A 20,626-nucleotide genomic window follows, 5' to 3' on the forward strand; every position below is an offset into this window, starting at 1 on the left:
ATAAATCTCCTTTAAAAGACTAACTTTTTAAAAAAGATTTATTGTAGCTGTCTTCAGACACACCAGAAGAGGGCATCAGATGTCATAACAGATGGTTATGAGCCACCATGTGGTTGCTGGGAATTGAACTCAGGACCTCTGGAAGAGCAGACAGTGCTCTTAAGCACTGAGCCGTCTCTCCAGCCCCAAGGCTGTAACTTTTATTGTTTTAAAATATAGTTCAGTCTTCTCCTGGCTGCCTTGGAGTCAAGATGCAGAACTCTCAGCTCCTCCCCCAGCACCATGTCTGCCTGCACGCTGCCACGCTATGATCATAATGGGCTAAACCTCTGAAACTGTAAACCAGCCCCAACTAAATGTTAGCCTTTATAAGAAAATAAAGAAAAGGAAACAAAGTTCATGTGTACGCAATACCCTCCGAAGTCAGAAGAGGGCGCTCTATCACCCTCAGCCCAGATTTCTGCATTGTAACAGGACACTGGACAAAATAAAGTTAGACACAGAGATAAAATGTGGACAGCACCAACCGCGTCTCTTCTTGCTCCTTAGGCAGCTGCTTTATTCAGAACCTTTAGAAACATCTACATGAAAACCACTCTGAACTTTTAGTTTTCTAGTTCACTTACTGTTGGGCTCACTCCAATTAACGACACTAATACTAGGATTAAAGGGCCAAAAATGTAGTATGTGTAATTTTTAGAAAATTCCTCTTGTCAATTGTGGCATTCTCGGTGTGTAGGAAGCTCTGAAGGGATCACACCATTTCGGGCACAGCAATTACTCACTGGGTCCCTGAGGAACTCGATGCATCAAGTATCAGTTACTACATTAATAGACTTCGAGTGGCATCCCCTAAACGGATGATGTATAAATAAAGACAAAACAACACGTTATTTCAAAATGTGTATTTAACGCCATTCCATTCCATCAAAAGTGAGCGGGATCCCACTTGGAAAGCATTAATGTCACTATCTTCATTGTTTAAGGTGCACTTTCATTTGGGCTTCATTTGGTTTCTGCTGCTTGAGGTCTTCTTTTGGGTACCATTCACACAGGATACTGAGGTTGGTGGCTTCTCATGAACTGGGGATGAGATGCTAACCAAACCATGTATCTTAGATACATTATAAATTCTAAAAAAAACTTATAGAATCTCAAAAAACCTTAATGCCGGTCACTGCAATACACTGTCAGCATAAAAGTGAGGCATTCTGCACTTTCTAATAGCACGAAAAATATCTCAACAAGAGTCCGTGCACTGTGTGAGTACATCTACTCAAAGGGAACCTCAGTTAACATCCTCACTAGTTAAATAACATTTTAAATTAGGGCCCATTAAACTCCGGGTAATTGCTGAGCAATCTGCCGCACTGAGTTATAGTTCTAGGATGCTAAACTATGTCTACTGCTGACCCTGTACTCACCCTTCATGGCACTTTCCTTTGTTCTCAGCATCTCCCTTCCCAGCCCCTTTCACTCTACAAGCACTCTTACCCTTCGGCCACAGTTGCTGTTTTAGCTACAGAACTTCAGCCAATAGGAAGCGGAGACTGGGAAACTCGGGCTAAGCACTTCCGTGTCTGATTCCCAGGGCATTTGCTCAGTTCCTTTATGTTCAAGGGCTGCACACAGCTGCTGCAGGCTGAGCCCTTCTGCAGACTGGTATGAAGGTGAAGGAGAGGCAAACCAAACTTTTAACTTGCTTCCAATAGGGCTGAGGCCGCTCAAACTTGCTTATCGCTGCAGTGTGGTCCAGGGTTTCCACCTCCTCGCCTGCGTCTACAGGGGTTGGGAACGGGTGACTCTGACCTGCTAAGATGCCCTTCATTCCCAGTAGCTTCCCAGTAATGTGAGCTAGCGTGGACAGAACACAAACAGGAGGGCTACTTGTTCCTGTGGAGTGTGCACTGTCAAACTCAGAAACAAAGCCTATTAGGATGGTGAGTAGCTTACAGAGCTGTAAATGGACTCCTCAGAATCACCAATGGCTAACATACAGATCTATCGGGAGACAGGGACGGGAGGTCCACTTGACTGAGTCACACAGAACAGTCTGCTGTAATTCCCAGCGCAGCATATGAATAGTTCATTGCGAGGAAGTTAATTACACTGCTAATGTTTTCTGGTTTATTTGAAGAGGCAAATTAGCATAAGTAAATCACGAGTTAAGATGACAAGCTAAACCTTTGTTTCTACTCATTAGATGAAACCACAGGAGTTTGCAGTTAAGCCTCTGTGGGAACCGGGGATGTGAGTAGGAAGCAGAGACCGCAGCTCCAGTTTCTGTAAACAGAATCAGAGCCAATGATGATACTGGGTTTGAGCCGAGGCAACTTGTCATCCCAACCGGAAGCCGCATAATTCTGCTGTATTCTCGTTAAAAAGTGTGTCATGAAGATCAGGACCCGTAGCTCACGGCAGCAGCAGGCAGGGCCACGGCCCCTCCCTGCTGCTTTAGAATGGAGACAGCTTGCTCATGGGTCATGCCTTCCGGGTAACGCCTTCCGGGTAACACCACTGAAGAGCTGCTCACCTCGCTTTAATTGGCGGTCCTCTGCAGCAGCTCCCTATGAACAGGAAACAGTCCAGCTTAACCTAGTGCTAAGCAGATTAAATCAATATTAAAACTGCTACCGGGCTGGAGACAGGGCTCAGCGGTTAAGAGCACTGACTGCTCTTCCAGAGGTCCTGAGTTCAATTCCAGCAACCACATGGTGGCTCACAACCATCTGTAATGGGATCCGATGCCCTCTTCTGGTGAGTCTGAAGACAGCTACAGTGTACTCACATACATGAAATAAATACATAAATCTTCTTTAAAAAAACTTTAATTTTTTATAGGCAATTTTTTTTGGTTGATTTATTTTGAGGAAGGGTCACTATTTAGCCCTGGCTGATCTAGAACTTGATATGTAGACCAGGATGGCCTTGAATTTATAGGAACTCTCCTAAATTTGTCTCCTGAGGGTTGAGATTGTTGGTATGCACCATTATGTTTGGATGTTAAGCTTTTTTTATTTCCTTAGACTATGTAACCCTGGCTGGCATAGAGCTTGATATGTGGACTAGGGTGGTCTTGAACTCGCAGAAATTTGTCTGACTTTGCTTCCTGAGTGCTGAGATTAATGGTCTGTGCCACCACGCTTGGTTTAAGCAATATTTTACAATAAGAAAAATATAGTATACTGTTGTTTGAATAATAACGGCTTAACAGTAAAGTATAAATCATCTAACTCACTGGTAGGGATTACCAGTTGTCACAGTTTTCTTCACAGAAGCAGAACTTTGGTCAATACTCAGAGTTAAATGGGACTGGGTGGCATGCCATATTCACAGAAATATAATATCTAGGTAGAACTGAATCCAGTGTTAGCCTTACAATCAATGCCATCCATATATAAGGATGTCACTGCTTCATTAAGGTCTCAGCACTGTCACCTTAAACAGCTGAGTTATTATTGACATCTTAGGGATGCTATATGCTTGATTCAGTGCCTTCATTCTCACCTGACCAATCCCGAGGTTTCTAAGTGAATTCTATTTCGTCATTATGGTGGACCTCAAAATGGCACAGAACAGCTAGGTGGTGCGCGCCTTTGATCCCAGCACTCGGGAGGCAGAGGCAGGAGAATGTCTGCGTTTGAGGCCAGCCTGGTCTACAGAGGGAGTTCCAGGACAGCCAGGGCTACACAGAGACGCCCTGTCTCAGAGAAAAGAAAACAAACAAACAAGGCATGAACAAACAGAAGGCAGCTCTCATTCTAAAGTAAGAGTCTGAAACTGTGGGTGTCCGTGGAAACCCCTGGGGTTGAAATGGGAAGGAAAGGCCAGGTGTGGTGGCCTGAGGCTTTAACCCCTACGCTCTGGAGATGGAGGCCAGTGGGTCTCTGAGTTTGACGTCAGCCTGTCTAAGAAGTAAGTTCCAGGACAGCAAGGCTACATAAAGAAACCCTGTTCCAGCAAATAAAAACCAAAACAACAAAAAACCAATAACAACAATAAATAAATAAACAATGAAGGAAAGGAAGGAAGGAGGAAGGAAGGAAGGAAGGAAGGAAGGAAGGAAGGAAGGAAGGAAGGAAGGAAGGAAGGGAGAAAAGAAAAAGCCTAGCAAATGATTGGCAGAAAGTTTTCCCCATCTTTCGGTAGCTCTGAATCCAGTGAAAGCTAGTTCTTGGAGACAGCTGAGACTCCACAGGCATGGAGTCCGGCCCAGGCTCTGAGGGAAACTGAGCCAAGAGGCTTCCGAGTCCCTTCAGACCAATGTCACCCCATGGCACAAAGGCCTGAGGTGCCTGAGCCATGATCCAGAATTGTGAACCCACGAACTTGTGAATTCCTTTATGATAAAATATGTATGTCCAGGTCTAACTAGGGAGGGGGAAAGAAGCTGCATGATAATAATTATTAATTAGTCATATAGCCCAGTCCGTCCTTAACGTCTGTACTGTGGGCAAGGATGACTTCCTGCCCAGGTACTGATGGACACCGAGCTGCAGCACACTGGGAACACTTGCCATCATCATCCGAACCGTCTATTCCGAGTCATCAGCGTGGCACTTGTGAATGAAAGAGGAAAACTGGGGAATGAATGACTCGGGGGCTTCCATGTAAGCTGTGTTTACCCACTGTGTGTCCCAGCTTGGCCAGACACTGTAATATAGCCATTTATTGCAGCTAAGCATCCCTAATCAGGAATAACAAAAATAATTTCCAAATCTGAAAAAAATCTGCTGTGGCATGATATTCAAAGTGGAAAATTTTATGCTACAAATCTGCTCATGAGAAAATTACCAGAAATATAATATGAAATTATCTTGTTTTATATACATGTGTGTGCATATAAATAAAATAAATATGAAGCTTGAATAAATTTCCTTCCATATATGTAAATATCCTATGATCCAAATAAAATATCCCAAATCCAAAATACTGCTGTTCTGAAGTACTTCAGATAAGGCATATTCAGTCTAAACTCCATGATGTACAACTCACTATGTAGGCCAGGCTGGCCCCAGAGACCAGAGATCACCCATGTCTGCCTTCTAAGTAGGCCTATTTCTTGTTGGTTGCTGAGAGGACTAAGACCTCAGGGACCTTTGACTTTAAAGTTCCTTTTTAAGACTTATTTTTAAAAACTGTGTGCCTGGGTATAGGTATGACACATGCTTGCTGGTGCCTGAGGGTGGCCAGAGTCCAGAGTTACCACACTTCCCTGCAGACACAGCCCCAGGCAGTTATGAGCTGCCTGGGATGGGGACATAGGTGCTGGGGCCAAGCTCTGCAAGGTCAGCGCACATTCTTAACTCCTGAGCCATCCTTCCAGCTCATGATGTGAAGTTTTCAACCAGCAGGCACCTGGCTGGGCGCACCCTAACAGTCCGCTGTCTGGATGCGCCCCTCGATTTCTATGTGCTGACAGCACCTGTGACTGGCCATTTTCCTGGAGTGGTGAAGAATCACTACGGGCTATGTTAAATAATCTTTTAGTTAAGGAAGAGAAGCACTCATAGCAAGTTCCATGTATAAACCTACACCCCATGTTCCCGGCTCCAGAAGCCTGAGAAGAAAGATTCTGAGGGGAGTGTCCAGTGGGTTATGTGTGCCTGCCGGAGAAACGACGTCATAGTCACTTCTAAACAAGCTTGGGGGAGGGGTGCAGACATCTGACTTATCCTGGCTGAATGTGAAGAGTAAAATGTGAAAGAGAAAGGCTCAGCAGCCTCCGATGCTACAGGGCCAGTAATAATGGCTGCTTGATTACTTGCACTGGAATATGCTTTCAGAATATCTGAGAGAGAGAGAGAGAGAGAGAGAGAGAGAGAGAGAGAGAGAGAGAGAGAGAGAGAGAGAGAGAGAGGAGGGCAAGGGCCTTTAGCAACGGAGCCATCTCAGTCCTGGGAGCACTCTTCCGGCAAGACTGATGGCTGTAAGTGGGCCATGGGTCAGAGCCTGAAATTGTTTTCTTTTCTTATTTTAGATTCAGAAACTTTAAATTTTAGGTAGGTGTCACAAGAAAGGAAGGAAGGAAGGAAGGAAGGATGGAAGGGAGGAAGGAAGGAAGGAAGGAAGGAAGGAAGGAAGGCAGGCAGGCAGGCAGGCAGGCAGGCAGGCAGGCTAGCTTATTCTAGCCAGGTAATGTGTGTGTGCCCTGTCTTGAAAAACAAAACAAAACAAAAACAAAAACAAAAGAACCAAAACCAAGCTAGGCATGCTGATTCAAGTCCGCAATCCCATCCCTACTGTGTGACCTGTGGAGGGAGGGTCTCTTTTCCTTTGAGAATGGGGTATGTGACCTTCCATTCTGCTGTTCTGATTAGATCTCCCCTGCAACTCTGCCTAACTTCTTTTTGGGTGGGTTTCCCTCTGGCTGACACTAATAGTCACTGCTTGTTGATGCCATGTTTGGGCACAGTAGTTGTCTACAGGAACTGCTATAGTCTGTGCTGAACAAATTGTGGATGGTTTTGAATATGACCCAGCTTAGCCCAATTCTTTCCAAACTCATCATTAGCTTCACCAATTATCCCCCTGCCCCAAGTTGGGCTTTCGGCAACTGGCTCTCCCTGACCCTAACTACCCTTACCAGCCCTCCCACAGTCAGGGTTTACAGATGCGCTTTCCCTTACAGCTAGGTAGGGCTACATCTTTACAGACATTTCTGTTTGAATCCTCAGAACTCAGCACCAGTACAGCGCTTGGCCTTAGAGAGATGCTCTTTAATGAATTGTTCTTACATGGGGTGGTCATGATGCCATGAGTAAGTTCGACTTACTGTGGCCTCGCGAGCATGCTCAGTGGTGGCCCAGGGGGACATGAGCTGGATTCTGGCTGCTTTTGCAGACATAACCCTTGTTGCCAAGGACACTGGGAAGGAAACTGAGGTGACAGCTCAAACACAGAACTAGTCTCCTTTAAGTGCCTGCATACCTGGGCCACTGCCAATTGGGAGCATATGTCATCTGGGTCATGTCAATTTATCTCACAATACCTTAATATTTCTTTTTGAAAATTATTTTTACTTTTTTTTATAATATGTGTGTGTATGGTTGTTATGGTTTATAATAACGTGTGTGTTTCTCTGTGTTTAGGGAGGGTATATGCATGGGAATGTAGATTCCTGTGGAGTCAAGAGAAGGGTGTTGGGTCCCTTGGAACTGGAGTTACAGGTGTCTGTGACATTGATTGACACGGGTGCTGGGAACTGAACCTAGGTTCTTTCACAGAACAGTATGTGCCCTTAACCTCTGAGCTACTTTCTCCAGCCCAGCCCTGCCTTAACAGTCACTGCTCTGCTCTCCTCTCTCCTCTCCTCTCCTCTCCTCTCCTCTCCTCTCCTCTCCTCCTCCTCTTCTCTCTTCTCATCCCCCCTCCCCTCCCCTCCTCCTTCCTATCTCTATATTATATAGCTCTGGTTGTTTTAGAACTCATTATATAGACTAGGCCAGCCTCAAACTCAGAGTACTGCCTCTGCTCCCCAGTGCTGGGATTAAATTACAGACAGCTGTGAGCTGCCATGTGGATGCTGGGAATTGAACTTGGGTCCTCTGGAAGAGCTCTTAACTGCTGAGCCATCTCTCCAGCCCCAGAGACTGGTTTTTTTTAAAAGACATTCAGATTTTAGCTGTGGGCTTGCTTGTGCTGGCGGTGTCCAGCAGGAAGCTGTGGAGTTAGAGCAAAAGGATCTAATGACAAGGGCAGCGCCACTCTTCTGTAAAGACCTGGGCTTTATTCTGTGTCATCATGTAGCTCAGGGTGGCCGGCCTTACAGCACTCCTGCATCAGTTGAGTGCTGGGACAACACGGGTGAGCTTCTGTGCCACCCTGACTTTTCTTTACCTCCCTCCCTCCCTCCCTTGTTTCTTTTTTGAGAGACAGGGTATCACATACCCAGGCTTGTCTATAAATCAAGAACGCTACTCTACCAACTGAACACAGCCCTCCTCTCCCCACCCTGATTTTGATTTAAAGAGCTGTGGTAGTTTGAATGTGCTCTGTTTGTATTCTGTCATATCTGATGACATGTATCATGAGGGGAAAAAGTAGGAAAAGTTTATATTTTTTCTTCAAGAAAACACACACAAAAGTATCACTTAGGCTGATAAACCATGACCCCACACACACAGCCCCCTAATCATGTCCCTTATGGACGGCTGTGATCTCAGATTCTTACGTGAACCATTAACCAGTAGCATTCACTGAGCACACACTATGACAGGTGCTGACAGGCAGCACTTCTCAGAGTGCGGCTGCTCTCTGCCAGTCTGTAGAATAACCCTAGGGAACCTGCAAATACTGGAGTCTTGATTCTGCTGGGGAATATCTCCTCAGAGTCTCCACAGACAGTGTCATGGAGTGCGTGTGCAGGTGTATACACAGGCAAGTAGAGTTCAGGGCGGATAGCTTGTGAAGTTGGTTCTCTCCTTCCTCTATGTGGGTCCCAGGAACCAAACTCAGGTCATCAGACTGGGTGCTGAGTGCCTTTACCCAATGAACCATCCCACTGGCCTCCTGTTCTTTGGTTTTGCATCAGTTTAGCTCCAGAAACATTGCTTTAATGAACAACTTGGCAATGCCTACTGTAATGACACATGCTCTCCAAGGGGACACTAAGATTTCACCTCAGAATAAGGCTTTAACTCAGTGAGGTAAGAAAATGTGACTCCTTGCATCTTAGAGCAGGGTGGACCTGGGCTATAAACCTGCAGTTTCTTAGGACAGAGGGCACAGGCCTGTGTCGAGGCAATGAGAAGCAGTGAGTGCAGGCCCTACTGTGGTCTCTGAGGGATCTTGTGGTGGAACAGAGCCTTGTGTGAAATGGAGCGCCCTGGCACTGTCAGACCCATCAGGTCAGGAGAACTTAGCATGTGCATCCCTCCACTGTGGGATCACATACACCTGAACCTGGAGCTCAGGCGCTAGGCCCACTCTGATTAGAATACTCACTCCGGGTCTTGCGGATGTCGGTCAGCAGTGGGAGAGCCAAGCTGGGAGCCTGCAGACATCATTTCAAGCTGAGTCGCTATGGCGCTGATGTTGGTGTCTGCCACAACCTGTGAGAGGGAATGACAGGCATTTTACTGTCCGCTGCAAGAATACTGGAGAAACCATGGCTACAGTACTCTAAGCCTCATCCAACCTGCACAGAGAACTGGGCAGACAGATCATTCCTTCCCTTTCCCTCACTCCCCTTTCTCTTTCTCTTCCTCACTTTGTCCTCCCTCACTTCCCGAGACAGAGGCTCACTGGCTAAACTCTCAGTATTCACGACGTGCCCTCCCCAGTGCTGGGGCTTCCGTGTACACTTCCATGTTTTTTCTCTTAAACTATTTCCTTCATTTGACTTCCAGTGAATGCTGCCTCTCCCGCCCCTTCTTTATCCTTTTGTGGAACTGGAGACTGAATGCCGAGTCTCCTAGCGAGTGCTGTCACTCACCCATGTGTCCAGACCTTCCTTTCTAAAGCCCTATTTTGGGGCAGGGTCTTACTAAGCTGCAGAGGGTGTCTGTGAACGCTGGCCCTCATTCTTCAGCCTCCCAGTAGCTGCTGGAATCACAGGCCTGTGCCGCCAGCCCACGCACAGACTCTTGTACCTTCTGACCCTGCCTTCCTCTCTTAGACTCCTTGCAGTGTGGCAGGACCAGCTCCCAAGTTCCTGGCCATCTTCATCCACACTGGGTCTCACGCTATTAACTTCAATACCATCCAGGAGGACAATCCCCCTACCTCACTCCAAATCCTTCCTCCAAGTCCAGGGACGTTCATCAGGGCCATAGCTAACGCGTCCCCAGCCCTCCCTCTGCCCCACAGCCTGTGCTCTTGCAGCTATCTACATCCCAGATGACCGTGACCTGTCCTGTGGGTTCACAAGGCAAGGTTGGTTGGTGCTATCCTTGACTTCTCTGTCTCGAAGCCCACAGTCCTCCTAGGGCTGCGGGCTGACCCACAGTCGTCTTGTGTGGAGTTCTACAGGAGCCGTCTCACTGGCTGCCCAGCCTCACTTTTCTCAAGCAGCAGATTACTCCTGATGGCCCGAAGCCATCTGTGGAGATCTAGATGCTGTGGGGCCACAAGCTGAGGTCCTCCCTCTGACCTTCAAGGTGTCCTGCCCTGTGGCATCTCTCCTAACATTCCCCTATGTTCAGCATTCTGACCTCATTGTCCTGCCAGCTGTCCCACCCCCACCCCCACCCCAGAGCCCAGAGATCTGGAGGGCTGACTGTCACACTGCACAGATCCTGAGAGGAATGTGCCTGCAGGAGTGCAGGGAAACTTGATCTGACGCAGTTCCAGAACAGACCAACAGAGGGCACACATGTCTCAACTGTGAAAGAGCTGTCTGTACTGTAAAGCAGGAGAAAGGCAGTGGGCCGGAGGAGGGCTCAGGAAGCGTTTAGGGATCATGCCAGTATAGCGAGAACAGTTATAGCAAGCGCAGAGTGTTCCAGAAATACAGTCACGGGAAGCATAGTCAACTGAGTGGGGAGATCACAGCATGAAAGCCTAAGGAGGAAAGATTAGCTCCCTTCCAGACCACGCGTCTCTTCTTCCAGTAGTGTGCAGGCCTGGCTGTCGTACATAGCCTAGAGCCTCAGCAGACACTGCCGGCTCAGTCTTCACAAACATTCCAGTCCAGCTTTCCCACAGCCTGGGCCTCCATGACCCACATACTCCTGACTTCCCACTGCTGGTAGGGTCTGCTCTCTGCTATCTCTGCTCACCTCCTGGCTCAGAGGAGGTGACGTCAGAGTCAAGTGACGTCATCCATCCCCTGGCCTTAAGTCCCAATGGTGTGCATATAATTCAGCAACTGTGCTCTGCCCAGTCACCAATTTGGGATTTGCATTTTGACATCTCTCAGCTTATCAAAACTAGGACAACGAATCCAAGTTTGGACTGGGGGTGTAGGTCAGCAGCAGAAGGCATGCCTAGCATGTGTAGGGCCCCAGGTTCCATTCTCAGAGCACACACGCATCATGTACCCCCGACCTACTTCCTCTGCAAACTCTTGACCCGAAAACCCACTTCCCCTGTTCAATTGACTTTTCCTTTCATTTTCCCCTTATTAGCAAATTACACCTCCAGCTCCCCCATTATGAACTAAGAAGGTATAACACTGAGAACCTGTTGTGGCTGGAACCTGTCACCTGAGACAGGCACTGAGGTGCTCAGTCTGAACAGCCTCCTAGTAGCTCCTGCTCCTGACTGAGTGCTACTCCACCAGGTCCAACCCGGTTCCCTTGTCCTCTAATCTCTTTTACCATCCCCAGTCATCTTCCCAGATACACGAAGGCACGCTCCTGCTGGAAACCTTCCATCACTGCCCCTCTGTTCTTGGGAGAAGATTCTAAGCATGTGCAGTACCCCACCCCCACCCGACACCACTCCTCTCAACCTTCTAGTTTTCTCCCTGGGACTCTCTACACAAACCAATTTAGCCGTCAGCCTGCTCCTTGTGTGACCTTCTCTAGGCCCCTGCTTAAGTTAATTTTTCCTGTTTTCTTCTGCATTTTCAACCTGTTTGTCTCTCAGGGACTGTGATGGTGCGTGTTTTTGTGGCCGTTGATTGATTCCCATCTCGGCTGTGGCTCCATGAGCAGCAGGATAAAGCTCCAGAATGGAGAACTATGGGAGAACCCTGAATGGAATGAAAGGGTCTGAAGTGAAGCTTTCACAGGGGCAGAGAGACTGAGGTGAGTATGTGGAGACAGGTTTCTGTCCTTTAGGGAGGATCTAACAGGTACGCTCCATTCCACAGGACAGAGTCATGACAGAGAAGGTCCAGTCACTGACCAAGCTAACACCATTTTGAATTTTACTTTTTTTTCCCAAATGATTTATTTTTATTCTATGAGCACTGGTGTTTTACCTCATGTGTCTTGTGTTGAGGGTATTGGGTTCCCTGGAACTGAAATTACAAACATCTGTGCCACGTGGATGCTCGGAATTGAACCCTGGTCCTCTGGAAGAGCAGTCAGTGCTTTCTTAACTGCTAAGCCCTGAAGTTTTCTTTTTACGTTTGTTTAGAGTGTGTGTGTGAGTGTGTGTATGTTGGGGCAGTATGGGCCTGTATGTGCCACAGTACATGTTTGGAGGTCAGAGGTCAACCTGTGGGGAATCAGTCCTCTCCTCCTGCCATGTGGAATCCCAGCTTTGAACTCCGGTTGAGAGGCTTGGAAGCAAGTCCCTCTAGCTGCTGAGCCGTCTCACCAACCCTGTGTTTTGTTTACGACTCCCTCTTGTTTCTTTTCCTTCCGTGAGTGTTTCTCACTTAAAGTGACTTGGACCTCAGGGACAACAGGCTTGCCTGACAACGTTTTAAGGCAAAGGGTAGAGTTCAGCAACCTTCTTAGCACCAGCGTAACTCTGCATTGCCAATCCTGAGAAAATGACCTAAGGTAATGATCAACTAGAGGACGGCCAGACCAAGACGACCTGGAATCCTACCCGGAAACTCCGAGCCTCCCTTTGTCTCTCCGCTGTGTGCCCGGGACTGCTGTCAGCAGCTGACACTAGGTTCTGGGGTCATGGTTGCTCCCCGTGGGATCACTCTGCTTATTTAATAAAGATCCTTTCCTGGCCTCACCGCTGCCCCCGTCTCCTTCTGGATTTGATGGGGAGGAGGAGGTAAGGCAGGGTCTTGTATGTAGTCTAGGCTGATCTTGAAATGATCCTCCTGCCTCAGCCTTCTGAGTGCTGGGAGTATAGGGTAGGTGTGAGCCACCAGGACCAGGCTTTGTGGGAAGAGGCTAGCCTAGTCTATTAGTCTTCCTACGAGCCAGAGCTTCTCTCAGAAGCGAATGCTTATGGGGCAGAATGGCACACGGGGACCTCACGAAAAAGACACACATGCTGCTTACCACAGGATATGCTCACGGGACTACATCATGCCCTATTGGACAGAACCAGAAATGCCACTAAACATTGCCTGTGTCTCCCTTGTTTCCTTCCTAGCCCTGGCTAGCCTAGAATTCAGAGATCAACCTGTCTCTGCCTCCCAGGTGCTAGTACTACAGGCATACACTACTACACCCAGCCCTCCCTCTCCCCCGGAGACTGTGCAGATCACTTTGTAGCCCAGGCTAGCCTGAAACTCCCAGCCATCCTGCCACAGCTTCTAGAGTGCTGGGATTACAGGCAGAGGCCACCACTGTGTCTGGTTAGAATCTAGTACTCCTTAATCAGATGTCAGGAAGCAATCACGGGGCATGAGGGAAAAGGAGCTCCAGAATTTAATTTCCAGACATAGCTGTCTCCCCAGTTACAGTCCGGTTATACTCGTCATAAAGCTTTACCATCTAGCTAGAAAATATAAAAAAGTCCTGCAGTTTCCTCCCTGCAACCAGCTCTAAAATTAAAAGGGCTTCTCAGGAATCACCCAGAACCTTCCTTCCACTCTTGTAGGAGTGGAACCCTCAGTCTAAGTGTTAAATATGAAGGACAGCAAATCTGCCACCTGAAGGAGGAGCGACTGACCAAGTAACTTGATAGGTAGTGGCTAAACCTTCCCTGGGGCTTGGCTTGGGAATGGGAGGAGCTACTCTCTAAGGATTAGGTCAGTGGTGTACAAGTTCAACACTGAGGTGGGACCTAGGTGTCCTGCTCAGCCTTGCCTCTGAACACCAGGGACTGGGACTATGGTCTGAGGTAAGTAAGCCAGGGTCTTTTGGGGGATGAAGGGGAGGCCAACAAGAGGGCAGAAAATAAGATTTTATCAGGTAAATCTTGGACTTGTTGTTTTCAGCCTCACTGGGTTCTGAGAACAGGGATGGGACTCGGGAAAACAAGGGAAAGAAGTGGTCCTGCCCTTAGGGAGGTGTGCAGTGTCCTGTGAGGAGCAGCAGGACCCAGTGACAGTCAAAGTGGAAAGTGACAGGGCTAGAGGCCCTTAATGAGATCGGGGTGTGGGGGATACCGTGGTCTCTGCAACTTCAGGAGTTCTAGCCTCTGGGTTCCCTGGCCTGGATAGGGGAAAGCCTATGTAACTGGCGTGGTAGAACTGAAGGTAGTCTAAGAGACACCGTGTCTCTTCATCTGTCACACTGTTGAGACAAGGAACACCAACAATTCAGATATTTCCTGGGACGCTTATGCTGGGAGAGGGAAAAGGTGGCAGCTATAGGGAGAGCCTGTCTTAAGGAGAGACACCACACAGTTCTAACACCTTGAAGGATGAGGTGAAGTCTAGACAATGAAGGTCAGTGGTGGCGGAAAAGGCCTTGAACCAGGACTGCTTAGATGCACATGTCCTTGGCCCTTTCTTTAAGCTTCAGTCTTACTTCAAGACCTTAAGATGGATACTGTGTGTGTGTGTGGTCGCTGGGTCTCTGTCCAAAGCGGGACACACTGAAAAAATCTCCCTTTCCTGCTTTATGCTATTAATGTGGTTCTTTGGATTGGCTTACTGTGCACGAGTGCGTGCTGTGACTCCTAGGTTTGGTGACAATCCCACCCTGGGATCTATGGTCTGCCCTTCTGCCTTCTGTGGACTGGAACCTTTCCCGCCTTTCCCCAGAGGAAAAGGACAGTTGGGAAATATGGCTGATGTCATCCTGCTCAGTCCCAGCCCTTCAGAGCATCAACCTGGTCAGAAATGGGTGTGCTTTACACTCGTGCTTCTTGTTAGGCACCCTGGTTCTGGAGATGCACAAGTGGTCAGGGCGGGTGGCCAGGCACAGGACTGCTGGGGGACAGGTATGAATCTAGTTGAGCTGCCTTACCTAGTGATTGCAACATTTAAGATTTTTCACCACAGTCTAATAGAAGTATTTTGTATCCCCCCAGGTGCAGTTATTATTAAACACTTAGTAATTACAGGCCCGAGTCAGAGCAGCCCAGCGGCCTGAAGGAAGAATTCCAACTTCTTCAAGGCTGAAAAGACCAAGACATATGAAATCTCCCTACCCCAAACTACCAATAAGAAGGAAGAGGTAGGAAGACCTGTTCTTCCGAGAGGAGACCCAGACAGCGACAGCGGCGAGGAGAACACCAGCAGCTATGGAAGCAGAGGAGACCCACTTACAGAAGGACCCGGGTACAGAGGCCCGCCCACCCTCGACCTGGGAGGCTACCAACCCGACGGAAGAGGAGGGGAGGATTCAGCTACCCAAGGACAGCCAGCTGCAGGACAGGAAGGCTACAAAAGAAGCCGCTCTGTTTCCCAGGCCTAAGCAACAGTCAGCGATATCCACAGAGTTGGAAAACGAGCCAATAACCATGTTCCCCCCTCCCACTGCTCTCTGTCAGGGTGTGTTCCCCCCTCCCACCGCACTCACACCTCACTCTGTGTTTCCCCCTCCCACAGAGCTTTCTGGCCAATGTGTGTTTCCCCCTCCCACTGCGCTCACATCTCACTCTGTGTTTCCCCCTCCAAACGCCTTGTTCTTTCACTGTGGTTCCCCAGACAGTGGAATCTCTCTCTCAACTTGCAGTTCCTTCGGCTCCTTTATTGGAGTTCACCTCTCGAGCCATTCTCCTTGAGAAAGTGTTATTTCATCAGACACACTGGTTTGTGCTATAGCTACGGGGACACTAAACGACTTACAAAACAAAGATGAACTCAACTCCAGCATTCTGTTCAGCAGTGGGTCAGTCTATGTTCAATAAACTTTCTAGTTGATTCATTCGTGCATGATTTTACTGCATGGACCACAGGTTTAGGGCTGTTATAAAGCATTGTGCTCCCCGAGTGGAGTTTCCCTGAGCATCCAACTCTGCTAGGGAACACTTTTAGCTGTTCAATTTGTCAGGGCCCAAATCTCTTGGTACGAAGTGTAAAACTCAGCGTTCACACCCAGCCTGCATCTGTACCTAACCTGCACTCTAGATCCAGAGGTGCAGATGTGCAGAGATGACGCTCATGCGAACTGAGCAGCCAAGGGGACCCTGAGACGGTGGGCATGCCAAAGAGCAACAGGCGCCTAGGGCTGGCTTTGGTATGATTTGAAGTATCTAGAGCCCACTGACAATGACTGTCCTGACACTGATTTTTACAAATAAGTCCAAGGGTCTAGCTTGTAACACGCGAGAGGGGGGAAACTGGCTGCTAGACAGCGCCCTCTAGTGGTTCAAACCCCCAACGTCACCCGGAATACTTTGAGGATTTCTCCGAGGATTATTTAATTTTTACTTTCCTAGTATCAAGGATTAAAACCAGGGTCTCCTGGCTCGTGTTTGCTAAGCAGGCACTCCAGGTTGTCCCCCTAAGACAGTTTCTGTGATACCAAAAGAAATTTCGTCATTCTCAGACCCCAGATATTATAAAGAAATATAAAATATAAAATTAATATAAGGAAACATGAGACCTTTGAGCGCTGTCCATTGTGACCACTTAGTCTTCAGCAGCTCTGTAAGGAGAGCTGTGCTGTGCTCCGCAGAGGGAACCTGCCAGACCTCGAGGGGCACTGGCTCTGTGCACTCGGCCAGCCTGTTCCACAGTTCCTGTCCTTTCATGTGGCTTCCTCTTCATGAACCCCAATGTCACCTATGCCTCAGCCCCTGCATAGCCTCACCTGTAGCGCTTTACCACCGTCTGAGGTCTAGGGCACATCCTACTCCAAGTAAGCCAGAATCTCTGGGAAACTCTGGAAATAGTGACCTGACTGGGCGCCCAAGGTTAAGTGGAGCCAACTGACACGGTGGCTCATGCCTATATTCCACACACTTGGGAAACTGAGGCAGGAGGATTGTTGTGGGTTCAAGACTAGTCTGGAATATCTGGTGAATTTATGAATAGCCCGAACTACAGAGTAAAATGCTTTTTTAGCTTTCTCCAAAAACAACAACCACAACAACAAAAAACCAAAAACCAAACCCCAAACCCAATACAAACCCCACCAAAACCCAACCAACAACCAACCAACCAAAAAAACTCCACAAAACTAAAACCCAATCAATTCAAAAAAACAACAAAAAAAAAAAACAAAAACCCATATGTTTCTTAATTTTGAAAGCCAAAATTGAGGGCTGGAGAGATGGCTCAGTGGTTAAGAGCACTGATTGCTCTTCCAGAGGTCATGAGTTCAATTCTCAGCATCCACATGGTGGCTCACAACCATCTGTAATGGGATCCGATGCCCTCTTCTGGTGTGTCTGAAGACAGCGACAGTGTACTCACATACATGAAATAAATAAATCTTTGAAAAAAAAAAAAAGAAAGAAAGCCAAATTTGGGCTGGACATGGTGGCACAGGCCTTTAGTCTCGGCACTGAAGAGACAGAGCAGGAGAGCCTCTGAGGCAGAGGCCAGCCTGGTCTACAGAGTGAGTTACAATACAGCCAGGGCTACACAGAGAGAATCCGCCCCCTCCTCCCCCCCACAAAGGAGTCAAAATTGGGGCTGGTTAGGTGGCTCAGTGGATAAAGGTGGCCACCAACTCTGACCACCTGAGTTTGATCCCTGGGACTGACTGGTGGAAGGAGAAAGTGACCGCTCTGTCCTCTGACCCCACATATGACACCACCAAATAAATGGCGAGGTAAGAACCCCCAACAGCACTTTAAAGTCTCCACTCCTCCATCCCTCCATCTCTCTGACAATATCTCAACTCTTTGGCAAGTTCTTTCAGTATTTGCTTCCAGATTCCTAAATAACATATTTTTACTCTATTTGTTGATTTAACCGAATTAATTAATTAGGTTTTGAAACAAGGTGGACAGACTGTGTAGCCTAGGTTGGCCTTGAGCTCACTCTACAGCCCAGGTGGGTTGGTGATAAGTTCCCTGTCTCAGCCTCCTAAAGAAGCTGCTGCTTACTCCTCGCTGATGAGCTTTTAAATGACCTAGTCACAGCCTTGTGTGAACAACAAAACCTGTAACTCATCTGGTCCTTCCACTGAGGTGTCATGGCCACCCACGTCTCTGACTTCCTACACCGAGATCTTTGGCTCTATCTGTTTAAAGTGTAAGGGAAGGGAAGGCTGGTCTTGCTGGAAGCAGGGGCTTAGCAAAGACCTGTACTGTGATGTGGGGCGGGACCGTGGCAAGCTGGTCATTATGTCTTCATTCCACCGTCTCCTTTGCTACCTTCAACTTTGGGTCAGATTCCTGTTCAACTCTGTACAGTAGACATGTTAATCATTGAAGGATGTTCCTCTGGCAACCTCCCCGTTCAAGGCTGAAGGCACCAGATAAGAACAACAGAGGTTATTTTTCAAGATTTGCAGGAGACATAATCGACACACCATTGACAACCCCCTGCTCCACAGTGGCACCTACAAGTCTCCAGTCATCGCTGTAACCTGAAGTAGTCCTGACAAACTCCATCTTGCTCTTGTGATTTCTCCCTGTGTCTTTCTCTCCTGGGATTTTAGGATCTTAAGTCTGAGAGACAAACATCCTGCACTCAGAACTGCCCCTGGCAGGGGTGATTTCCGCGTCCTGATAAGACTCTGTATGGCCAGTGCTCAGACAATGATCAACCAGAGCTGTGAGCTCCAGTCCCCTCCATGGGGGTGGGGGTGGGGTGGGGCCATCTGAAGACATCCTTTACTTCTGCCTTTCCAGAGTGGCCAGACTGAAAACAAGTTCGTCCCTAGCGTTCACCATTTCTTATCTGATTCTCAACACATGAGGCAAGCTGTCACCTATGGTTCTGTGGGATCCCCAGCCCTAGATTTCTTTGGTTTACATTAGATGTTGAGGGTAGCCTGGGCTACACAGCTGGAACTTGTCCCCAAGCAGCAGCAGCAGCAGCAACAACAACAACAGAAGACAAAAACAAAAACAGAAAAACAAAACAACAAACAAAACAAAACAAAACAAAAAAAAACCCAAAAAAACCTCCCAAAGGTCATGACTTAATTTTTACCTAAATGCTATTCTTACTAAGCCTGCTACTTCCCATATGTCAATGTCTCCTTGATTATGGAGTAACTTTATTTCCCAGAGTATGCAGTTAGCATATATTTTATATTTTTATTAGATCAGCTTTATCTTTTGCAATTCACTTCAAAGTTCTAGGACTGTTAGATACATGGGATGCTCAAGACCTCATTTCCCCTTCAGTTTAACTTTGTTATTATTATTTACATGAGTGTGTGTGTGCCTCTGAGGACCCTTTCAAGCATCGGTTCTCTCCTTCCACTGTGGGATCTGGGCTTGAACTTGTGTTGTCAGGCTTGCATGGCAAGGGCTCTGCCCACTGTGCAACCCTCCCTGTTTTCTCCTTAGTTCAGAGCTGTTTTTCTCAAGGTGCCCTTCCTCCTGCTCCACTTGGACAGACTGAGCTCCGTGCCCACTGCTGGGGACTTTAACACTATGCAGTGTGACAGCATCTTCTGTGGTATTTGCTCACTTGTTAGAGTGCACCATACAGTAATTCTCTCAGAAAACTGACTTAAAGAAGAAAGCCAGAGGCATTCAAATGCCTTGCTCTTTATAGTTAGCAAGTACTTTTCTCCTGAAAGTGTAAAGTCTAGGTAGGTATTATTCTTTTATTATTTAATAAGTGCACTGACTTAGGTTTTTAAATTTCTTTAATTTTCCTCCCTCTCCCTCTCTCTCCCCCCCTTCCCTTCCCCTCTCTCAAGTGTTTCTGTTTACAACTTCTACACCTCGGACATTAGATTTCCTGGCTTAATCCTGTGGTCCCCTTGCTTTCCCCTCACTCATGGGTGGTACTATGACGGAACCCAAGGCAAGCACTCTTCTAGTGAGCCACATGTCCCACTCTTTCTCTAGAAGAGGGTACTGGAGTTAACAGAGGCTGTGAAGCACCACTTGGGTGCTGGGAATTGAAACCATGTCCTCTGGAAGAGCAGCCAATGCTCTTAACTGCTGAGCCATTTTCCTAGGCCCTTTATAAGAACTATTTTTAAAAAGTACACTGACAGAAGCAATTTAGCAAGAATAAAGTCTTTCCTTTGTGAACTTTGTTTTTGTGTGAAAAGGTTTCAGCCTAGACTTAGCTCTAACTTTCTGTAGTACCAAGACTGACCTTGAACTACTGATTGATCCACTGGCCTCAACGTTCTGAGATGAGGTATTATAGATACGTCACCAAGTTCAGCTTCTAAAACTAAGTCTTCTTGACTTTTTGTTTTAAATACAGTACCTCAAGTGCCCCAGGACTGGCTTTGAACCTACTCTGTAAGCAAAGGTAGCTTTGAACTCACTATGAGGCCAAGGGTGGTTTCCAACTCTGGACCCTCCTACCTAGCCACCATGTTGAGAGGTGTCATGCCTTCCAAGGTAATTTAAAAATGTAGTCTTTGGGGGGCCAGGCTGAAGGGGTGCTGAGCGGGCCATGCAGTGCTCTGCCACTGAGCTACACCTTAGCTCCAGTTTGTGTCATGCTTCCTTGTGTAAAAGGTGGAGCTGAATGAATTTAGCCAGTGTGAAGGAAAATCACTAATATCAGACTTTAAGAGAAAGCCCTTTCTTCTTACTCAGGTTCCCACTGAGGCCCTGTGCTCTCACACCTCTGGTGACTAGCAGCTGAGACTGAAGAGGTGCGCTTGCAACAAGTGACTCTAGGGGTCAGTAGAACTCGGAGGACGGGGAAACCAAAAGGAAATCTGTAGCAGGAATGGAATAATGACCAGAATGTCCAACACACACAGAGGAGAGGCAAGGCTGAGGCTCACCGTGCACTGCTTTGTTGGTATTCAGCAGACATTTGAGCACC

The 20,626-nt window shown here is 47.6% G+C and overlaps 1 protein-coding gene across 4 annotated transcripts in view; it reads right to left on the reverse strand.

Annotated features, from left to right (window-relative positions):
• Positions 1 to 890: 890 nt before the first annotated feature.
• Positions 891 to 20,626, reverse strand: part of Patj (PATJ crumbs cell polarity complex component) — a 273,878-nt gene continuing 254,142 nt past the window's right edge. For all 4 annotated transcript variants that reach the window (XM_032901821.1, XM_032901815.1, XM_032901812.1 and 1 more), the window contains 2 exons: positions 8,947 to 9,053; positions 891 to 2,567 (listed from right to left, as the gene is read on the reverse strand). In XM_032901821.1, the coding sequence (XP_032757712.1) occupies positions 2,540 to 2,567; positions 8,947 to 9,053 (135 nt within the window). In that variant the 3' untranslated portion in view covers positions 891 to 2,539. The remainder of the gene's footprint in view (positions 2,568 to 8,946; positions 9,054 to 20,626) is intronic.

The sequence above is a fragment of the Rattus rattus genome, chromosome 1 (genome assembly GCF_011064425.1).
Source record: "Rattus rattus isolate New Zealand chromosome 1, Rrattus_CSIRO_v1, whole genome shotgun sequence".
NCBI classification, from domain to species: domain Eukaryota; kingdom Metazoa; phylum Chordata; class Mammalia; order Rodentia; family Muridae; genus Rattus; species Rattus rattus.